We start from the raw sequence: 21,946 nt of genomic DNA, 5'->3' as shown, positions 1-21,946 counted from the left end.
TGTATCACTTCCTCAAGTAGATGAAAGCAGTTATTATTTTAAGCTGAGACATACCAACAAAGTTTTTTTTTTACTTTTTCAAAATAGTCGAGGATGCAAACACTAGGGCATCCTATGGTTGGACACATCATGTCATTTCTGCAGCTTTGGTGAGGAGTTATGGAAGCAGAGATTGCTTGAGTCATTATTGCATCTTTGCACGAGTTATTATTTAATGGTATAGTAATTCCATTAAAAAGGCTGATTAATTAGAATAGGTTATCAGAAATGTGACATAAGGTGGGATGATATGTAAAGAGTAACAACGATGTATTTATTAATCTACTGTTTTGTTTTTTCATTATCATTTTTTTTTATAGGGTAGCACAGCTGTGTGAGCAATCCCATTACACAGACCATTGTTCACAAGGCCAGTAGGCCAAACTATAGGCACAGTGCAAGCCGGAATCATCACTTGTGGTAGTGCACGTTTCATTGCTATGATGGAACTTAAATTGCAGCCTGGAGGTGCTGTGTGTCTGTATGTAATTTCAACTGCCCATTTATTAACCCTGATGACATAAAACGTCTGTGGCTGTAACTGCTGTAACATTTAGATAAGGTACTTCATAAGGGAGGTCTCTTGTCTGGGGTCCTTTAGATTTATGACCATGGCACTGGATGTCTCCTGTAGTTACCATTTCTGGGTTAATATTATTTGAAAATGTCTAACCAGGTCGGAAATTCAATAAATACAACCTGAGGTGAACAATAACGTGTCATTATTTAACAAAGATGAAGCCGAAATGCACAAACAGTGTGTGAAAAACAAAGTATAGTCCGTCATTCAAAAGCTTGTGCAATCAATTAGCATCATTTTCTGTCTGACTTTATCAATGCCTCACATCATTGTGGAGAGATTTTGGTCCTCTTTTATCTCTTTATGACATAGTTTGAGTTCGTTGAAGTTAGCAGGCATTCATTTATGCACAGTACTTTTAAGGTCCTGCAACAACATCTCAATCAGGCTGAGGTCTGAATTTTGACCGGGGCATTGCAATACGTCAATTTAAAAAAAAAAAAAAGTGATAAAAATGTAATTCATTTGTAGATACGGTGCTGTGGTTGGGGTCATTGTCCTGACGTATGAACCAATTTTGCCCAAGCTTTAGCTGTCAGACAGATGGCCTCACATCTGACTCTAGAGCAGTTTAGTATACAAAAAAAGTTAATGAGCCACTTAATGACTGAGAGGTGCCCAAGTCCTGTGGCTGTAAAGCAATCCCCAATCACCCTCTGACATTAGGATGAATTTGCCTGTGGAATTGCCTTGATTGCCTTGTTTTTCACAATGATCCTTCCTACTTTAGAACTTAAAACCCATCCCAGGTTTATGGGATTAATCAACCCCTTCTCAAGGACGACTGTAGATATCTTTCGTCTTTGCCATAATGCTAAAACATACCAAAACTTATTTTGTCCTAGAGGTGATCACACTTGCTGATCATAAATTAAGTGGATGCATTTGATTAAAAACACTCATCTGCTGCTTTCCCTCTCTATGCATGTGCAGTAAGAGTATACTTAGTTTGCACACACTGTTTCTGCATTGTGGCTTAATTTCCGTTAATTAAATAATGACATGGTGTAGTAGTTCATATTTTGTATTTTTAAGTTGTATTTGACTAATTTTAGGACCTGCTGAAAAATAGATTTTATTTATTCTGCCATGATACATTAAACCTTAGAATTTGAAAAGGGTATATTTTGTACCATAACTGTATATTTTTTATGTTGCAAGTGGCCTCTTTGGTAATCCACCTCCCAATCTCCCAATCTTATGTGGTGGTGATTATGTCCTTAGAATAGAGTTTCCATCTCAGTTGCTTGATAGGCAGCTACTCGAGACATCAGTCACATTATGACTGTCTTCCCTGAATCTGTCTGTCACAGCAGGCACAACCACCTAATCCATCAAACATTCTCAAGTGTCACCATCTTGGCCTTTGAAGGTAGAAAAAAAAAGAAACAACGACAAATCCTCCCAGGATGCACAATCCATTTGAGTCGACTAGACGGTGTCTGAGGCAGACAGCCTTCGGTGTGCTAGCAGCTGGAGAAACCTGGTTTAGTGGGTGGTTTAGCGAGACACCAATGCCTATCATCTCTTTGCCCTCGTGCTCACATCAAGTCCTATTGCACTTCTTGCACAACAATTTCAAGGCTTTTCACTTTTTTTCTCTTGAAAGATTATGTTGTTAGTTCATTTGTGTTTTCAGCAACTTCCTTCATCCCAAGGGCTCATGATCTCTGTGCCATTCAAACCCACTCAGCTGGCTGGAAAACACAGTCTAATCTAGAAACATTTGCAATTGAAGGATGGGCATATTTGGCTTCTCATTTGTAAAGATGTGATTAATTTTATTGTGCTATACAATACAATTCAAATCTTTAATTTTGATTGTTGTGAAAACCCAACAAGTAATCTGAAGATGGTCAACTTGGAGTGTAGAAAGGCAACTTTGTAGAATTTTTTAAAAAAAGAAACACATTAATTAATGACAAAAACAAGTACTTGTGGTGGCAACGATTATAATTTCTGTGTCTACGACTCTTAAAATTCTGCATTGCAAACCAGGGATATCAAAAAATTCTCCCTGCAAGCTTCTATTGCATTTTATGATTGACAGATTACATTCTTTGTGCCACATGCTCTTTGACTGTGTGAGGTCTAAAGCCTGGCAGAAGCATGAGTAGCTGATGGAGGCGGGCAAGCAGCGGTGAGCCTTATGATCACCTGGTTAAAATGTATGCCACAACTCTGTCATGACCAGCTGAATAGTACCAACTGTCTGCAGGGACTGATGGTGCATTCAGAGGAAAGATGTAACAGGCCTCTGTTATTTCCCCGCAGGATTTTGTGATTGCATCTAGTCAGGCTAAAAGGATTTTCAGATTTTGAGAGCAGGAAACAGTATCTAGATATACTGTACCCATGTAGCAATGAGGATTACAGAATTCACCTGCAGCTGCTGAAAAAAGTGATCCCTAACAGATGCAGTTTTTTAAAATTACTTTGTTTCACTTCTCACGCGTATGAATGAATTAAAAAAAAAAAGAAGAGTGCACAATCTTTCTGCCATAAGCCATGTAAGGAACTTCACAGAAATCTAATCTCAGGCTAATGGAAACAAATTAGCTTTGCACCTTCCTTTAAATCCCTTCCCCCTTTCGAGATAACCAGGCAATGCGGGTAAATCATTTACACATTGATACATACCTAGATTCAATTTGCAAGGGATTTTTGTGTTGTGTTGTTGCGAACAGTGTAAGATGAGGGAAAACAGGATTTAAGAAAATGATGGACTTGATAGCAGCTCAGAGTTTTCATGTGATTGTTATATAAATGAGAAGTCTTTGGAGGCCAAGAGCTGGGGGAAGCCCCCCCCAAACAAAAAAAGAGCTGTCAACAGTGGTAATTGAATTTGTTTTGGTTGAATTTGCAACGTGTCTGTGTTATTCTCATTTCAAGGTGATCTTCAGCTTTATGGGCAGTTTATCTTGAGTGATTATATGAAAAGCATGGAAGGTGGAAGCGAGAAGAGAAAACAATAAACAAAAAATACTGGGAGTGTGGCAGGGATAGAGTGGAAAAAACAATCCTTACTGTGTTGCAACAGAAGGGAGAGGGAATGGAAAATTATGTTGTGAGAAAGGGATATAGAAAAACGAGTGAAAAAATCAAATGATATATTTCATAGTTCAAAGACAAAAACAGGCAAATTGGTCTTTTTTTAAAACACATCCCACAGAGACATAAGTCTGCAGTAAGCCGCATCATATCCACCATTAAGTGAATGCAGGAGAAATTAACATGCCATTAGTTCATACTATTCCAGAGTCAGATGCAATTAAAGCTAATGTGTGTGGAGTTCTGTACTAATTGACTGAGAGCTATGCGTGAGTTTGGTTGTGAATACTGCTTCAAATTGCAGCTCCCATCACATCCTCATGTTGAGACTACAAAAGCATGTCTGATAATATGAATGGGATAATATGAGCTGCCAGATGCAGAAATGGTTTAAAAGAACTCCTGCTCTCATTAGCTGTCGTAAGTCAATACTTTAGTTATGTTAATGCTGAAACGCATGGTCAAAATGCGACAAGGTCATTATTTTCATAAAAGCTCATTATAGTCTAAAATTGGGTAATTTAGGCTGCCAGATAACAGAAGCTTTTCAACACACTAAGCCTCATTAACTTTTGCAAATCAATATTCAAGCTACAAATATCCTGCACTTTGAATTTTTAACTAAAGCATAAATGATAAGTGTTTTATTCTAGTTGGTTGGTCTAATGTGTAGTGCATCCAAAACGCATTTTCAGCCTTTATATTACGAGTTATTTGCCAAACAATTAAAAAAAACCCAAAAAAACAGCTTTTCTCTCTCGACCTCAGTATCACAATCTCTGTAGAAACGTTGCCTAAATAATGTGGCTGTCAGGGGAGCGTAGATACATTTATCACGGTCTGCGGATTATGAATCAATATGTGTCATGTTTTGGATTCCAGTGAAATGTTTCAACAAGTCAGGGGGTGATGTTTTATTAAAATTCATTGATACCCCCTTGAAAACGAGATGATGCATGGTATTAAAAAAGTTTAAAGACACATAAAATGGACACTGATATGCATGTCCCTGTGTGTATGTGTGTTGTATAGGAATTTCTTTCACTTATGTATTAATCACGTTATTGTAATGCCTTGGTGCCACTGGATTTTAACATGTCTTACACTCATACTTAAGACAAATGGTAGGGGGTGTAGTAAGGATGTTGGGGGAAACAGGAACTCCAGAGGACCAGTCTTTTGTCTCTTTGAGGACTCTGGGAAGTAGCAAGGGAGTGTGAACCTTAAGGTGTGAAACAGCTGTGTACTGCCTCTTGTTCCTGGAGAAGGTATTTAACTGAGGGCCATGTTAGGCTCAGTGAGACTCTGCTGACCCTGCCCCGCGGTCATGCAGGGGCTCCATCAAGCTTGGTTGTCTGTTTTTTGTGTGCTTTGGATTAAAGAATGTTAGCTACCGCTCACCGCTCGTCTGCAGGCTTTATTTAAGTGGAAAACTTCCACAACAGTGTGTACTGTAAGCGCTAGAGGTGGAGCTGCTGGGCACAGTAAGCCTAATATTTCAGGTCAATTATCTGGGAGAAACCTTCTATTTAACATCTTTCAACCACAGCTTGTTCGTAGTGCCGCTCCCACCCTCCATGCTACGACATCTCCAAATAATTGTGAATCAACTCAAGTGCAATCCTGGGCACTAAAGCTAAAGAGGCCACTTTTCTGTATTCACAAAGTGAACCTGAGAATTTTGGTACCACAGACACTTAGCCTTTTTAGGTCAAGGCGTGCAGAGCAATGGTACGGTGATGGGAAAGAAAGACAAAACCTAAAGTGCCCATGCAAAGCTCATTTACAGGTTTGTTATTTTTCCCATGGATTTTTACTAGAACAGCTTTTAATACCAAGGCACCACCTCTTTTCACATGCTATCTGAAGCATTAACTGCTTTAATGTGTATATAGCTGTATTAAAGTACTGTGCAGGTCAGGCAATCACATAGCATGGTAGCTTTGGCCACATTAGCATAGCAGTGAAGATATAGGAACTTTACTTTGTTGTGTGAACATTACCATCAGAATAAAAGTATTCCCCTTCAGTTTCTGAGAGGCCGGGAATACAAGAACACTCTTCTATTTACTCTTACAGTCAACAGAACATTTGGTGTGCTTTGCTCACAGCTAATACATTTCAGAGCTAGCAGAAGCTGCAGCTGTCTGCATCTGGATTCAACTGAGGCAGCTGCTCATTCTTTGAATGTGTGGCAAACTAGCTGCTAGGTGGGCATTATGCCAGCGGGTTACACAGTGACATAGAGATCTAACGGAAAATGGCCCAGACTACAAATAAGGAGTTTCAGGTACTTTGGAGGCAGTGGAAAAGAATTACCTCATTTGGTGTGGACTTTAGAGCTTCACAAAAAGCTATATAACTGAATATATGTTACAGGAAAAACATAATGTAGGGACTTTTAAGCGAGAACAGTTATACAATATCAAATAAAGGCCTAGTCCCTCAGGCACTCAGGATTAAATCAAATGATGTGCTGCTTATTTAACTCTATATGAAAGCGTAGTGAAGGCCCCATAGGTCTCACATGCCTTGGGAGCATGTGAGAGTGCTGAAAGAGGCATACTGACATGAAGGTCTAAATTCACTCAGGTGCATGCAAGTGTGTTTTGGCCTCACCTCATTGGCATAGACCCAGTGGCTGTCCTTGGATGCCAGGTTTGTTTCCACAGCCTGCAGTGATAAATTAAAGGAGAAAGAGAGAGGAGAAACAGAAAGAGGAGGACAATTGAGGAACCAAGTGCACAAATTCATTGAGATCACACAGTAGTCCATGTAAGTCTCTTCTCAGGTGTCTCTGGAGCTTAATTTGTAAATCAAGACATCCTCAGACACAGAGAGGCTGCAGGTCCAGTGTGCAGAGAATACAACTAAACCACACAGCCTGTAGCACATTGGAGCAACCAAGCTTTTTAAATAGCGCTGTGCTGTATTTTTACATTGGATGTGAGAATGAAGCCTGCAGTACAAATGCACATAATTTGCCCACTGCAATGGGACCTCTTCCAATTGCCATAATAATTTCACATTCCCTTTTAAAACACAATAATGACACAAAAAGGGAGCTCGTGGAAGTAGGTGTCATTGTTGGATAGAAATGCATTACCATGAGATCTTGTGGCACCAAAGGGAGACTAGAGGGGTAATGAGTTGAGCAAATAATGATGTAAGTATCATATGTAATGTCGTGTTAATGCTCAGACAGAAAGACAACCAATAAACAATTTCAAATATCATATTCTCGTTATATATTTTACTTAGATGGAGCCACAGTTTTTCTCATTTATTTTGAAACTATGTTGATTTTCCAAAAGGGCAGATGCTGCATTGAAAGCACGCAGCTTTTTGCCACAGTGCAACAGTATTTAAATTTTACAGATAGTCAAACGTCAAGTGGTAGAAACCTTATTTAGCTTCGATGCATAATGGTTGCTTTGTGACTTTTTCCATTTTATTCACACTGAATGGAATCAGCTGAATACAAGGGCGCACGTCTACATGTATTAATCTTTCCTCTTACCCTGCTGCTCTGCAGTCACAACAATACGTTCTCTGCCTGAAGTCTAAATGGAGTAACCAATATGCACAGCAAAGAAGACTGCTGTTAAGGTAGTTAGAGCACAAGGAAAGTGTAACCTGCAGTTAGTGATGTGTATGTAAAAACAAAGAACCACCTAAAATCTCTGGGAAAGATGAAAATGACTATTCTTATGAATAATGAAGTCCCTCCATCGGTCACAAGTCTGAACACATCTGTCTTGCTTAACACATCACTGTATGCGCTCTTCTGCCAATTGATGTCATTAGTTTTTAAAGCAGAAGACCGATGCTTGAACATATAAAAGATTGAGCCCTGTGGTTTTACTAAACAACACCATGCTCATCAATAATAGGCGGTGCAGTGTACAGCTTCAAAAGCTGCTAATCAATCTTAAAACATTGGAAGCCTCATGATTTTATTTTAATGTTCCTCTCATTGCCAAATTGATCTCATCAGACTGTAAGAGGACCATACCAGCACACAAGAAATATTTACCTCCATGACTAAAATACTTAAAATGAAAAAGTGGGGCCATATGCCTTAAAAAATTACCTTGAAATCCAAATGGGTATGCCAACATTATCAATGAATGCCACAAAACACCAGACATATGGTGGGTGCAATGGTCCACTGGAGATTTATGTAGAAAAATAGTGCTTCTAATCACTTTAAGTGTTTAGTTTCCTGTTTGACAACATATATGAAGCTTTTTCCTCAAAAATGTTCATATTTTCACATATAAAATGGTAAACTTTACCCTGTTTACTGTAGATGTGCTGGTCACTGACAATTTAATATTCAGATCAAGACAATTCAGATCGTTGTTACTATTGGACACTGCACATTAAATGGGACTAAACGAGGATCAAGAATTAAACTATTTATAGTTATAAACATTCAGAAGGTTGGTACAGTTTTCTAATTACACATTTCACATGATGGTGATGAGGGCAGAAAAAAAGTAAATGCTTTCTATTGTGTTGCTAAACCTTCAAGCAAAACAGTGGAGGGTATGTGTGCATGTGTTGTACAGTAGATCGCATGAGTGGAACAAAGCAACATCAGCAACAGTGTTCAAGGTTGAGCTGATGGGACCGCATTAGATTACAAAAATGACCAAAAAGAAGAAGGTTATAGCTGAGATTGCGTGAACTAAGGTATGGAGATTTTGAAAATAAACCTTGAATAGTGTTATTTCTGAAAAAAAATGTAAATAAATGTTTATGTGAAAAGGATTCAATGCAGGTTAGTTTTAGTATCTCAGCAGTGTTTTTTTCAAATGGCTCAAATGACGTATTATTGTTTTTTTTACATGGATATTACATATAATACATAAAATTTAAACATCACTTCACAAAAGAGAAGGGCAGTCTAATTTAATTGAGAAACAACTTCAGCATAACTTCTACAATAACTTCATCATCAATAAAACATTGGCGAAGACACAATTCAGTGTTAATCTCAAGGTTAAATGCTTAAAAAAAACATGCGCACACACGCACGCACACACGCACGCACGCACACACACACACACACACACACACACCACATTCTTGTACTCTGTATGATATTCATTCAAATCATGGTAATGACGCTTTGGCCCTAAATAAAAGCTGACAATGATAACTATTGTCTGCCTTGAAGAATAGCCTTTACATTCAAGAGAGTCGACAGCTCCTTGAAGTGCATTCGTTGTTCCAGACAAAGTCTGTCAGATGCTATAATGGTAAAAAGAGAGTCAAGTGTGTAGTATGGGTTAGTTAATGTGTACCAGCTGCGATGCAGTGTTTTGTTGAAGCCGTGGGCACAACAGAACCCTACACTTGAGAGGTTCACCATCAGTTCACAGCACAATTCTGCACTTACAACTTAAGACACAAACCCTCGTTATGCTAAATTATGTTTGCAAGCTGATGTTTAACTCCGTTTCTGTACGTATGTGATGAACACATAACTGTGTAGACATACTGTGAGAAGTCATTGCTTATTATTGCTGTCGTTTTTCATCAGTGTTATCTAAGTGAGGAAAATGTGAGAATGATGAGTGTTGTTAAATGTCAACTGATACAACTATGTTTAATAGGAAACTAAATTAAGAATCAAAGTTCATTAGTTGTTCTGTATCTCCATTTACGAGTGACAGTTCAGGCAGTCCATCGTTTCAAAACGTGAATCAAGGCAAGCAAGAACTTGGGGTCTCAGAAATGCTGAAGAGAGTTGCTCATCAGGATTCAAAACCCGTATCTCCTAAAAACAAGAGCAGCTTGGGTCCAAGGAAAATCCCTACATTATTTTGCCTAATCAGCCCCTCTTTTAAATCGCATGTAGTCTTATTTCAGTTGAACTATGAAAGGGTTTTCCACTTTGCTTGGAATTTATCATACCAAAGCCTAAAAATCCATTTGAAACCCTAAATGTTATCAACATCCAAGCAGAGCAATTTTAGCTTTGTGTTTTCTTTATTTCCATTCACTTCAGAAGATGATGTAACAGTGAAACTCTGGAGAGAAATGGGGTTTTAGAGGAGGAGGCACAGACAAAACCCTTGAGTGACATCTAAGGAGTATTCTATTGATACAGCCAATGCCTTGCATCGTAAGATCTCTAATCAGAGACGCAGAGGACCCCAGGCATGTTCTTATACAGTAGCAATGCCACAAAGGCAGTCAGAGAATGCCAACTCCAATTTAAAACTGTGACAGCCGAAAAGGGATTGACAGGAACTGCAGTTAGAAGGATGTGAAAATAGGTGGGGAGGGTTGGTGGTGGTTTGAGTAAGGCTCAGATTGAGGATAAATCTCCTGAATGTCAGAGTGCTCAGTGTAAACTCATTCAGTGTGATTATTTGTTGCGTTACAAAAATCACATTTTAAAAGCCAATCTGAATTGCACACTCAGCTGCCTGATTATTATGCATAACTCCATAAAAGTAATACTTTCAAATGCAACATAAATCACATATAATACATGATATCTTCATAAAAGTTCTAATATTAAGATTTTGCTGATACTAATCCCGAGTGGTGTTTAGTTTTAAAATAATTTTGAAGGCTGTAGTTTCTGCTAATGAATTGTATTGACACAGACTGTCCATGACAATGACATTGATAAACACTATGTTAAGACAAACATCAAATACGTATTTGATTGTGGTTTTGTTTACCTACTGCTCTTTGTCTGATGCTAACAAAGCCAATACTATCCACTGAATCTTACAAGATATTTCAGGATTGGGAAATGGAAACAATTAATAGCTGCTCGTCTTATTAAAATCAAATAATCAAAACATTTGTGGAGATTAAATTATATCTATTACAACCTGCATCAGAATTTTTAAAAATAAAGTAAGATAAGAAAACTGTCATTGAAGCTTAACAAATGTATGACGATAATCCACTGTTTGCTTTTAAAATGAGTACTGTTCTCGTTATTTTACAGCAACTATTCCGATCCCTGTAAGGCAATCTACAGTTTGGCTCAATCATCAAAATTCAATGTTGCTGAAGCATTTAACTACAGCCTGACAATATAAAATGAATAAGAATCACCAAGCGATACCAATTTCTGTTTTAGTTTCATGAGACATCACATTGTTACAGTATGTACCATAAAATAAAGCAAATAAGATTCATGCAGTAGTCATTTATATAATTATCAGTCCGCCCACCTGCAACAATAACATTTATATCTGCAGACTCACAGATCTCTCCAACCGCATACTTTTCTAAATGGAATCTCAGACTATCCTGATCACCACAACTCTGAATTGTATACAGAATAAGCAGAAGTAAGCATCAGCATTAATTGAAATTCTAACTGGCTCTGACTCCTCTGAAGCCATGTGGTGATTTATTTACAGAGTCATGAGCCCAAATATTATTGTTGCATTATTGAAAATTCTGAATTCACAAGGACAACATTGACCCAGAAACTGAGGCAAACAATGCTCAGACTGCAGGATTTGAGAGCTGAAACTGAACTGGCTAAACAGTAATCCGGTGTCACTTTGTGACTGTTATTTCTGCTGCAGAGATTTAACCCTTTTCTGGTCTAATTCGATGCATGAAGAAAAAAGAAATTTAGTCATGCATTCATTAGTTAAAACAAAAGAATCAAATTGGTTGTGAAATACATGTATTATAGCTGAACTGTTGCATGTGAATGTCATTGACAATCACAACATGAGGCTGACCGTCCAGAGATGTGGTCCAGCTAATGATCTCACATCACCCAAAGGGTTGCATTTTCCATAACCATGCAAATTAGCTCATGTAGCCATGCTAAATGAAGTCTTGGTTTGCCATTTATTCCTTTTGGCCCATCTTTTCTTGCTGCTTAATGTGTGGGTTCCAAAACAAATATTTTTTTTTGTGTTATAAGCACACAGTTTTAAGGTTCGGCAGGGGGCAACTGTTTCTGGTATTTTTAAGTGGATACCATTCACCAGGTCTTAGCATTTGGTCATGATTTTAAGAGGGTGAACAATGAAAGGTTTTGGTAGCAGTCCCACCTTCTGTGCTCTTCCTGTATTAGGGTCTCACAAAGAAGCCAGAAAGGCATAATGAGGTCTGTCATAAAAGATTCAAAATAGTCCCTCTGAGCTCAGCCTTGCAACTGTTGCTGTGGAAACACACCTTCAGACCACTTAATCTGCTCCATCGACAGAGCATTGAACAAAAAGATGCCAAATGCCCTTAGTATATGAGTATAGACGCATTCAAACTACTCATGACTACATACGCTAATGCATTCCTCACTACCGTCTTATTATAAAGTAATTCTTAAAAGATACAAGCTATTGTCCCATAGTCTTTAGTGATACCACAACGCTTGGACAAATTTCTTCTGACCCTGCAGTCTGAGTTTTTAAGACCAGGTGTTCCTTCTAAGGAGTTGGCACACGTGTGTCGCATTAAAAACAAATCATGACTCCCATCTGCCATAGCACTAAGGCTGCTAGCTTCCTCTGCATGTGGTTAGCTTCCCACGCCTTACGCTAGACATGAGTGGAATAGCTAATCTCCTTACTAGGTGACACACCAGTTGGTACATTAGCCTTGGTAAATAAAATAAAATAAAATTAGAGGAACTGCACATAGTAGCAATAAAGTGTTCATTTCAGTCGTCATGTTCGGTCATAGAATGTTTTGAAATACAGAAAAATAGGCAGAATCAGTAATCAGTGATAATGTTCTATAAAACTTTGTTAAAACTGATTGAAAATTGTGAGATTAGCATTAATATCGCATAACTTATATTGAAAAGCAACAGGATTTCTTAGTGAGAGATGCCACACTCGTTTGCTGGAATCCCAACTGTGAAGTGGTCTTCAACTTTCCCTGTGGTGTATTCCCTCTATAAGCTGCTGGAGTAACTGTGAGCTGTAATGTTGTGAGGGGAATTTCCAAGAGTCACTAAAAGGATTAAAACTCGGTGTGACATTTTATGAATAGCATAGCAGGCTGAAGAACCTCCTGAGTGAAAGATTTCAGTGAAGCTTTAAGAACCTTAAAGGTGAAGGAGCAGTTACTATTTTTCAAACAGTGTGATGTCTTTGTAGTTTGTGGCTTGAGTAGAATTGGTTAAAATCGTAGAAAATTTAGGAAAAAAGAGTCTTTAAACTCTCTCTTTTAGATGTCTTTCTCTGAAAGGGTCCTCCTGAAAGAAAAACCCTCTGATTGATAAGATTGTCAGCACTGAATTGTGCTCAGATCAGGAAAATATCTCATTGTAAAATGAAGAGAAGTAGTGGTAAAAATTCATTTAGAATACTTATAGTTCACTTTGTCTTTTTTTGGAAAATATACAAAGTGAATTTCTAATCGCACTGAAGAGAATAGCATCTTCACATAACAATATCATAACCAAACTCTTCTCAGATTCAATTAGCATTATATGAGGGCATGCCAAACTAGCCGCTAGGTAGCCATTATGCAAATGTGTTCCATGGTGGCATAAATTAGGAACATAAGAAAAGGCTGAACTCCAACAACACAAGTCAGCCAGTTCTTGTGCAGTGTCTGGCACAATAATGCTCCTTGGTATGGGTTTCTGACTTGGATAAAGTTACAGACTTTTCAAAAGCGCAAAAAGCTGAATAAAGTATTAAAAGTAGAGAAATAAAATCACAGCAAAGACTGCAAAGATTGTTTAAAATTACTTTTACAACCAAACTGATTGCTTAACTAGAGAATACTGAATCACAAACCCTAGCTTATAAAGCATCTCCAAATTACTCAACTTTTAAACATAACATTTTAGTGAGTCACATAGATGCGTAACCACGTGCATTTCATAGCCAAAGAAAGTGTCGGGGATTGAAAGGAAAACAAGACAGGATCGCACTTCATATTTTAACATAACACCAAAGTACACTTTCTGAATGATACATCTTGGTACAGGATAAATTACTTTGCAATTCTGCAGGGTGCCCTTGGGGAAGCACCGAACATAAACTAAACCTCCGCACCTGGGGGAAATTTATGTTGTGGATCTTTGATGATATTTGCAATTGAATTTTTATTGCGTAGCTGATAGATGTGATAACCAAGGATAATTAACACAGAGGAAAGTGATTACCTCACCAAAAATTGTTTTGTTCATCTGTGACTGCAGTCGCAACACAAGGGCATGCAGATATACAATCACGGTGCTGTAAAATGTAACAAAAACTGTGTCCGGTATTTACACGCAGAAGCACAAATGTAAATGGTAAATGGCCTGTATTTATATAGCGCTTTTACTAGTCCCTAAGGACCCCAAAGCGCTTTACATATCCAGTCATCCACCCATTCACACACACATTCACACACTGATGATGGCAAGCTACATTGTAGCCACAGCCACCCTGGGGCGCACTGACAGAGGCGAGGCTGCTGAACACTGGCGCCACCGGGCCCTCTGACCACCACCAGTAGGCAACGGGTGAAGTGTCTTGCCCAAGGACACAACGACCGAGACTGTCCAAGCCGGGGCTCGAACCGGCAACCTTCCGATTACAAGGCGAACTCCCAACTCTTGAGCCACGATCGCCCTTTGTGTAGCATTATACAGAGTGTTAAGACGTTTAACGACAATATTACACAGAATATTGATGTTCCAGAAAACAAACAGTCACTTTGATGAATGGATGTCACGGCTGACATCTTTGTGTAACAACTCTGAGATCTTTTGGTTTAATTTTCAAAGTTTCTGCAGGATCGAAGCAGCTCTTTGATGCTCTTGAGTGCAATTTGTCAAGTGAATCATCAATGATGAAAATTAACACACCTGTGATATGGGGTGGAGGAAAGCTCAGCAGGTGACTTGAAACAAGCAAGGACAGGAATTAAAATGAGGCAGATAGGCCAAATTCAAAATTGAAATCTGGAATTCATGGGACAAAGGATTAGAAGTGCATCTGAATAATGCATGCTACCATTATCTTACATTAGTTGAGTGATTTGAACTAAGTGAAATACAATAACCATTTTCCATAAGAGCACTTTGTACCATTCCAGGCCATTAGCTTCGAGTAAGTGAACAAAACTTTACTTTCACTCTGAACTTCACACCTTCAAAACACCTTGCAACAGAAAGGTAAGCGTTTTTGGGAAACATTAATATTTAAGCTGTCCATTTAGTCAAACTTGGATTCAAGACAGGATGGGTACATACTGTGCAAATAAAAGTGAGCCACTCCTCATTTTCTTTATATTTTTCTTTCAAGGAGCCAGACTTTTTGTAATTGTTTTAAGTAGTATCGAGCATCAGTTCTCCAGCAGAACTATTTTATGACTTATCCAAGGACAAAAAAGGCTCATAACTCAAGGGACAGCCAAGTCTACACATAATAGACAACTTAGGAAAGAACCCATTTTAAATGGTGTCTTCAGGTGTTACTAGAAGCCTTTTCCATAAATACGAATAACTGATTATATACAACACACTTTGACAGGTATGTGATAGCACTTTTACACAGACACACTCTTCCTAAAGAGCTATTAGTTGAAACTTGTGCTTGTATGGTATGCTCTTAAGATATCTAAAGATCCAAATGGGACAACAACAAAAAAAAGAAAAAAGAAAAAAAAAGATATCTAAGGAAACCGGATAAGTGGAGGATAAAAGAAGAAGACACAGGCCTAAAAAACCTTCTACAGTGTCATCTTTAGAGGGTGACTTTCTACAGTCATTTCTAAAACACATGGTCTTTCATGCTCTGTATCAAAAAATAACACCAGATTTTAACCCTTCACGCAATAAAATCTGAAAAGCACTCAACTGGAAACGGCTCAATTTTTTCAACAATGATCACGAAGACACGACAGCACTTTTACTGTAGTAAAAGCCTACATGCATAGAAAAAACACAATCAGACACTGTCATCCATGGATTGGTATCTGCAGAGCCCAGACCCCAACAATACTGAAGCAGTGTGTGACACAGAATGCAACAAAAGGCAGCCAACATCCAAATAAGAGGTGTAGAATGTTCCTCCAGAAGCCTGGAGCTGTACAAACTCTTTTTCTGCCTTATCTACTGTATTTACATTTATGTTTGCACATTTTAATAAATCACTGTAAATATTTCCCATTTTCCTAGCAAAGTATAGAGAACTGATGTGTGGCCTGAGACTTTTGCAAAAGCTACACACAAAAAAAAAATGCCTGAAACTTTTAGAAGCAGTTCGGTGCACAGAGTCAAGTGAATGACACTTCCATCTGTTTTGTTCTACATGAAAGCTGATTTGGGAAGCCGTGACCTTATCGTTCCATTAAGTGTATCAGTCATAAACTGCTTTGATTACATAAGACAGTTGCATTTGGGCTCCTGTAGAGCATTAAGTACAGTTACACAGTTTTCACAAAGGACTACTACAATGTAGGACCCCTACATGACGCCCATGTCAGGGACCTTGCATGACAAACTGACATGTATGTCTCTCAAAACCTTTCAGTCCCTTCAGGTACTGAGGACTTGTTTTTCACATTGCCTCTAAAGAAACTCTGCCCACCAGGTAAGAACAACAAGGCACATTCAGACTTCAGACACACACTGCTGTAATCTCTGCTCTGGGGTACACTCTCATACTATACTGCTGAAAATGCCTCAAAGTCATAGTTCGCAGATGACTGCCAGGAGAGAAGGGTGAAAACAAGGGTTAGGTGAGAAATCAGAGAGAAAAAAAAGGTGTTATAAAAGATATGACAGCTTAGTCAGGATGTAATGAAAAAAACAGTGAGTCACACAAGACTGTGGAGCATATCATGCACCTTATTTTTTTCACTACTCTAAGTCTCTCCTTTTGTGGTCTGTACACTTACAGTAATTCTAGTGATTTGCCTTAAGGAAAAAGAGTATATGCGGGAAGGAATTACTGGAGTTAATGAAATCCTTTTAAAATAGACTTTTAAAGTTTATATGCTAATTTTGAGCTTATTAATTCATAGAAAATAAAGCATGTGCTAGTTATTATTCTGTTTACTGTCACAAACTATGTCTGAATGTAGCTTTCCCACCTGTGGTATTGTATAAGACTCGCTTGAAAAGCCATTATTTCTGGATAATATTTTTTTAAAAATTTGCCAACAATACATTATTGTTGCAAATAATCACATCTTGATGGAGAAATACTACAATGCTTGCCTAAAGAATATGAGATACGTACATGCATAATAAACTTTTGATGCTTTTCTGAAACATTTCATCTCAATAAAGTTGTCTGCAATTAAACTGAGGAAAATCTGCTTTTCAAGATTAAAACCTCTGAATCCCACAAATGAAAATGCAAATATAGATTGCTTTTACTCTTTTGTGAAAAATAACAGATGTGGTTCTCTTGATGCGAGGCACTAGTTGTTCTAGATTTAAATATTCTTGTGTTCCGCATAAAGTACTGCCGATCAGCAATAGCTAATGTGGGACGCAGGTACAATTTTTAAAACTGTAAAATTTTTACCCGCTCTTTAAATTTCATTAACACCTAAAGTTTGCATTATTAGAAGTGTGCTGGCTTTGACTGACAGCTGGATACAGACAAAGGCAGTAGTTGTCTGCTGGGCTTCACCTCAGCTAATTAGAGTCGGTTAAGGGACTGGTGTGCTTTGTAATGCATTTATATAATAAATGCTGGGCAATATAACCTGTTCAAGAAGCTTCAGTTTTGCTGAGAAACATTGTATTAGTTCTTTAGCATATTAGTAAGAGAACAGCAGTAGTAGTGGGTGTCTGTGTAATGCTTCCATTCAGTCTATGGATACACTCCACTAACCAAGCTTGCTAGCATTAGCTGAGAACTTCTCTGCTTTTTCATCTAGTGATGGCTCCTGTAAATCTTCCCATGAATCTAAAATTGAGGTTTAAAAACAGTACTTTACACAGTAATGGGTGTTGTTATGTTGCATGCAGGGGTTTTAATAGAGTGCATAGCTGCAACATTTTGACTTATGTCAGTCTCTTAATATAAAAGTGTGAGCTTATGCTATTTCAAATCCACAGTGCAGTAAATAGGAATACTTTGAAGTAAAAAAAAAAAAACCCCCAGAAAAAACCAACCTGATAATAAAAAAAGAAAAGATGATGATACCAGAGTAGAGGCCATAACCAGGGGTGCCACAAGGGTGGGCCAGGGGGGGCTCTGGACACCCCCCAAAATGTGCTGGACCTCCCAGTGAATGTCCTATGTTGGTAATAATTTTAATAAACGTGAGCACAAGAGAAAGGAAGACACCATACAATACACTGAAACATTAACTTGTTATTTATTTCTGCATATACAATTTTTGTCATTCGCATTGTGTCACTTTGTACGTCCCTCACAATTTCCCGTCGTCACCCATTCCCCTCCGCTGTGCCCCTGCACTGTTCTGTTTTTAGTGTGTCACCCTAATATTTTTGTGGCCAATATACGGCCACCACTATGAAAAAAGGAGGTCACCCACGGCCATAACAAATGGCAGATTAGCACATTCGGCCCATGGTGTTAATGCTTTGTTTTCTCCTAAAAATCTCACTAAAAGGAACTCTTGTAAATTACTGCAATATTCCTGATGTATGCTGTTTCCCTCCTCTTCTGAATAATCAAGGACTTCTTCATGCTGGTTAGAGTCAGAGGTCATGGTAAGCAGACTGCTGGTATACAGCAAACTCTGCCTGATTAGGTACAAGCAAGCACGTTAAGTGGGCAGACAAATAAAAAAGAGGGAGCAAGATAGTTAATTGTGAGAGGTCAGCGGGGCCAAAGATGTACATGAAACTCATCACTTAGTCTAGAACAAAGTGGCATCTCCAAGAGAAAGAGATGCCTTGAGGAGAGCGGGAGTGTGAAAGTTTCAATTTTGACATAATGAAAACTTACAAACAGAACAAAACAAAAACACTGAGAGCTAGCTGCCCAGTAAATACAAGGACAGAAATGAAATTTGAACAACTATGTTGGTAAAAGCATGGATACTTCAAGAATATCATTAACCAACCTCTTTGCTAGCATGTCAGTACACTACTGTGAGGAAACTGGACAGACAGATATAACAGTAGCAGATGGAAAAAAAATACCCAGCAAAGACCTGACAGAGGAGCTGAGAGATGAATCTATCTCCTGTTCACCAAAGCCGCAGCAGGAGGCAGCAGGACGCAAACAAGGAGAAAAGGCTGAGATATGCCAAATTACACAAGAACTGAACTGAAGATCAGTGGCAACAGGTCTTGTGGATTGATTCAATTCAAATTTGACATTTTTGGTTTGGATCTTCCAGCTGTTGCTCATTTTCCTGAAAAAAATATAAAGAAATGAGGAGCAGCTCAAGAGTTTTGCACAGTACCGTGTCAAATTCATTCCCATGCATGCCCTGCCACACATGTCCACACGTACACGTGCACCCACACAGTCTCTTTACTTTCCTTAGACTTGTGTATGTTTTGCTTTAATTACCTCGTTAAATAAATCATGAATGCTCGAGTGACAACATCATCAGCGATACTGTTAGGGGAATCATGTATGCTTGTTTAATGAAATGTTTCTTACTGTTTACTAGTCAGCATTGTGAACTCATCAATGGTTTGAGGTGAACACAGGTTCTTTTATGAAAGCTTTATAGATATTCAATGCCAGTGCTCTAAACTCTGGGGGCAATTACAACCAAGTCTGAATGGACTCCTAATTGTAGAGACAATAAATTAGTCAAATGCATGCTAAATGCATTTTTTTTATTTCCCTGAGACCACCACGATGGCAGCAAAGATATAATGAGATGTATTCTCTGTGTGGAGGTTTACACTTTTGGTAGAAAGGAATCTAATTTCCAACTGTGCTCTGGTTGCGGTCTCAAGTAATGGTTATGCTGCTTTATAGCTGGCACAAGCTTTTCAATACACCTGAGGAGCACTTTAATTTAATCCGTCTCATCAGGATCAATAAATGTGTCTGAACTGTGACTCTTTGGGACACACTTGCCCGTTAATAGGCCAGAATGATTTTAGAGTGACCATTTTCTATAACCTCATATACGCAGTTTGGTGCTCTCCTATACTGAAAATCAACTCTAATCAAGCTGGAGGCCCACAGCACTGCCAGAATTCGCAAAAGCAAAGCTTTTACATGCATTAACAGAAACGTAAAAAAGTATAATATAAAATTTTTTTTTTTTACTCACACAGCCCTTTTCATACAGTATGTAGTGAAGTGCACATGGAGGGCTATGAGAAAAGAAAGATATGGAACAGTGGGAGGAGAGGGGTTCCCAAAGCTGAGGGGAAGGCGGAGCTGTGGGAGAGGATAGGGGGTGCATGATCAAAGCCTATATTTTGAAATCACTTACTTCTCCATTAGTTTGATTAATGGGGCCAGCTTCACAGTCAGACAGAGGCAAGGGCCTTGAAAAATGATGCAATTACTGCTTTTTGAATAGAGGGCTGAAAAGGCCTGTTTGAAAGAAGGATCTGGAGGATATTCTACAGGGCGTCCTGGACAGTAGACTTTCTCCTCTTCATCCATCTATCCTCCCACCACACACCCTGCAGCCTCAAACTCTACCGTAACCCTACCCATCCAAGGGAGATCTCATCAGACTTAGCTGCATGCTTCACTGGCCCTTCCTAAGCTGCAGCAGTATATTACAGTGTAAACTGTAATTAATATGTATTTGCTATTTTTTTAATGTTTGTTCCACATTCTGTTTAACACTTAGATGACACCTCCAAAGCATTTCTGTAAAGTTCTTTAATGACGTGTCATCTTAGAACATGTACTGTACTTAAGTACATTTAAGGTATTATTCAAATATTGAGAATTTAAAAAATCCCTGGAGTGATCAGTCATGACAATTCTTACTTTTTAGTAAAACGTCCTAAGGAAACATTATGCCACTCATGTCCAAAGGCTCTTAAAAGTTCACATTGGTTGGACATTCAAAATAGGGATAGCTATTATTATTTTTGCATTATTGTATGGGTGTTTGAATCTGTGTAAAATGATCAAAGAGTGGGTTGAGGGTGGAGGGGTGATCTGCATATTATTTGTAATGGAGAATGTTTGGCGTATGCAGATAATGAAAAGGTACAAGGCACATAGAGAAATAGTTTAAGAATTTCCCATCTGCTCTTGGGCAGACTTTTTGTCTGAACACGACACTAGACAAATGTCACAATGAATATCGCTGAAGTTCTTAAAACCCTATTGCCCAATTATAACTGCTTTCATAAGACAGTTTTTATGTGATGCACTCTGCAGGAGGCAAAGGAACAAATTGCTTTCTTAGCTGATCTTGAGTTCAACTAATGAGGTCAAATCACTGCACTGCCCAGAGAATGAGAGGAGTGAAAAAAAAATGAAGGAATGAAAGACTGTGACAGTGGCAGAAAGAAGGGCTTTGGAGGTGGAATTCATTCTTGTCAAAATCTTTATAATCCACTGCATTTGGCAAGTCTTCTGAAAAGTAGAAAGGGCAGGAAAACCTTTACTTAAATGCCACCCTGTGTAGTTTTGGATAGTAACTACTTTTCAGCAGCCTCACTGTAGCAGTGTGATTAAATTTTCTGCTCCATGGGGGTTTTCTGATCCTGACAGTTATGAGACAACAAATGACTCTGCTTTCTGTCAAGTCTGGGAGACCTCTGAACTTTCTTCATCTGCTTGGGGTAAAATTACAACAACAGTCATGTCGCCCGTGTTTGAATGTAGCATCACAGAAAATCTTTCATGTTACGCCAGTTTGTGTGCCTGCCTGCTTGGATTTCTCTGTGTGGTCTTACATGCAAAAATGCTCATTATGAGTTATTAAACATGAAAATAAAAAATAAATAAATAAATAAAATGAAAGTACTGTTTCATTTCCTTGGGGGGGATGAGTTTAGAATGGCAGATGCATAGAAGCAAAAGAATCATGTCGTAAACGTGCAGCAAGGTCCAAACTTTAATTTTACAGAAGACTTGTTGGCATGATAGTGTGAATCTTCCAGTTCTTTACTACACTTGAATTAAATACGCAACAACAGAGTGTTGGCATAACAAATAAAGCAACAATCTAGGCAGAGTATGAAATCAAAGTTCAAGATGTGTCCCTGTACTCCTTCAGAGATTAGCATTTACAGTAATTCTCTCCAGAGCGCTCTTTGGGTTTTTACGCCAAAATCAGTTAAGCATTTCACACAGTGCTCACGATGCAAAGTAAATCCGCTAATGCAATTGCAGCGGCACTCACAGCCTCCCACAGACTTGCGGGGAAGGCTCTTCTCAGAACAGGTTTGTGCAGCAAGAT

The 21,946-nt window shown here is 38.5% G+C and overlaps 1 protein-coding gene across 4 annotated transcripts in view; it reads right to left on the bottom strand.

Moving 5' to 3' along the window:
- grid1a (glutamate receptor, ionotropic, delta 1a) overlaps window positions 1-21,946 on the bottom strand; it is a 290,493-nt gene that overhangs the window by 42,929 nt on the left and 225,618 nt on the right. For all 4 annotated transcript variants that reach the window (XM_085477354.1, XM_085477350.1, XM_085477351.1 and 1 more), the window contains exon 5: window positions 6,290-6,343. In XM_085477354.1, the coding sequence (XP_085333480.1) occupies window positions 6,290-6,343 (54 nt within the window). The remainder of the gene's footprint in view (window positions 1-6,289; window positions 6,344-21,946) is intronic.

This window comes from Copadichromis virginalis, linkage group LG13, assembly GCF_057382275.1.
Source record: "Copadichromis virginalis isolate Kocher_CV1m ecotype Utaka linkage group LG13, C_Virginalis_male_GT1.1, whole genome shotgun sequence".
Lineage (NCBI taxonomy): Eukaryota > Metazoa > Chordata > Actinopteri > Cichliformes > Cichlidae > Copadichromis > Copadichromis virginalis.
Note: the sequence above shows the minus strand (reverse complement) of the source record. Positions and strands in the feature narration are given on the sequence as shown.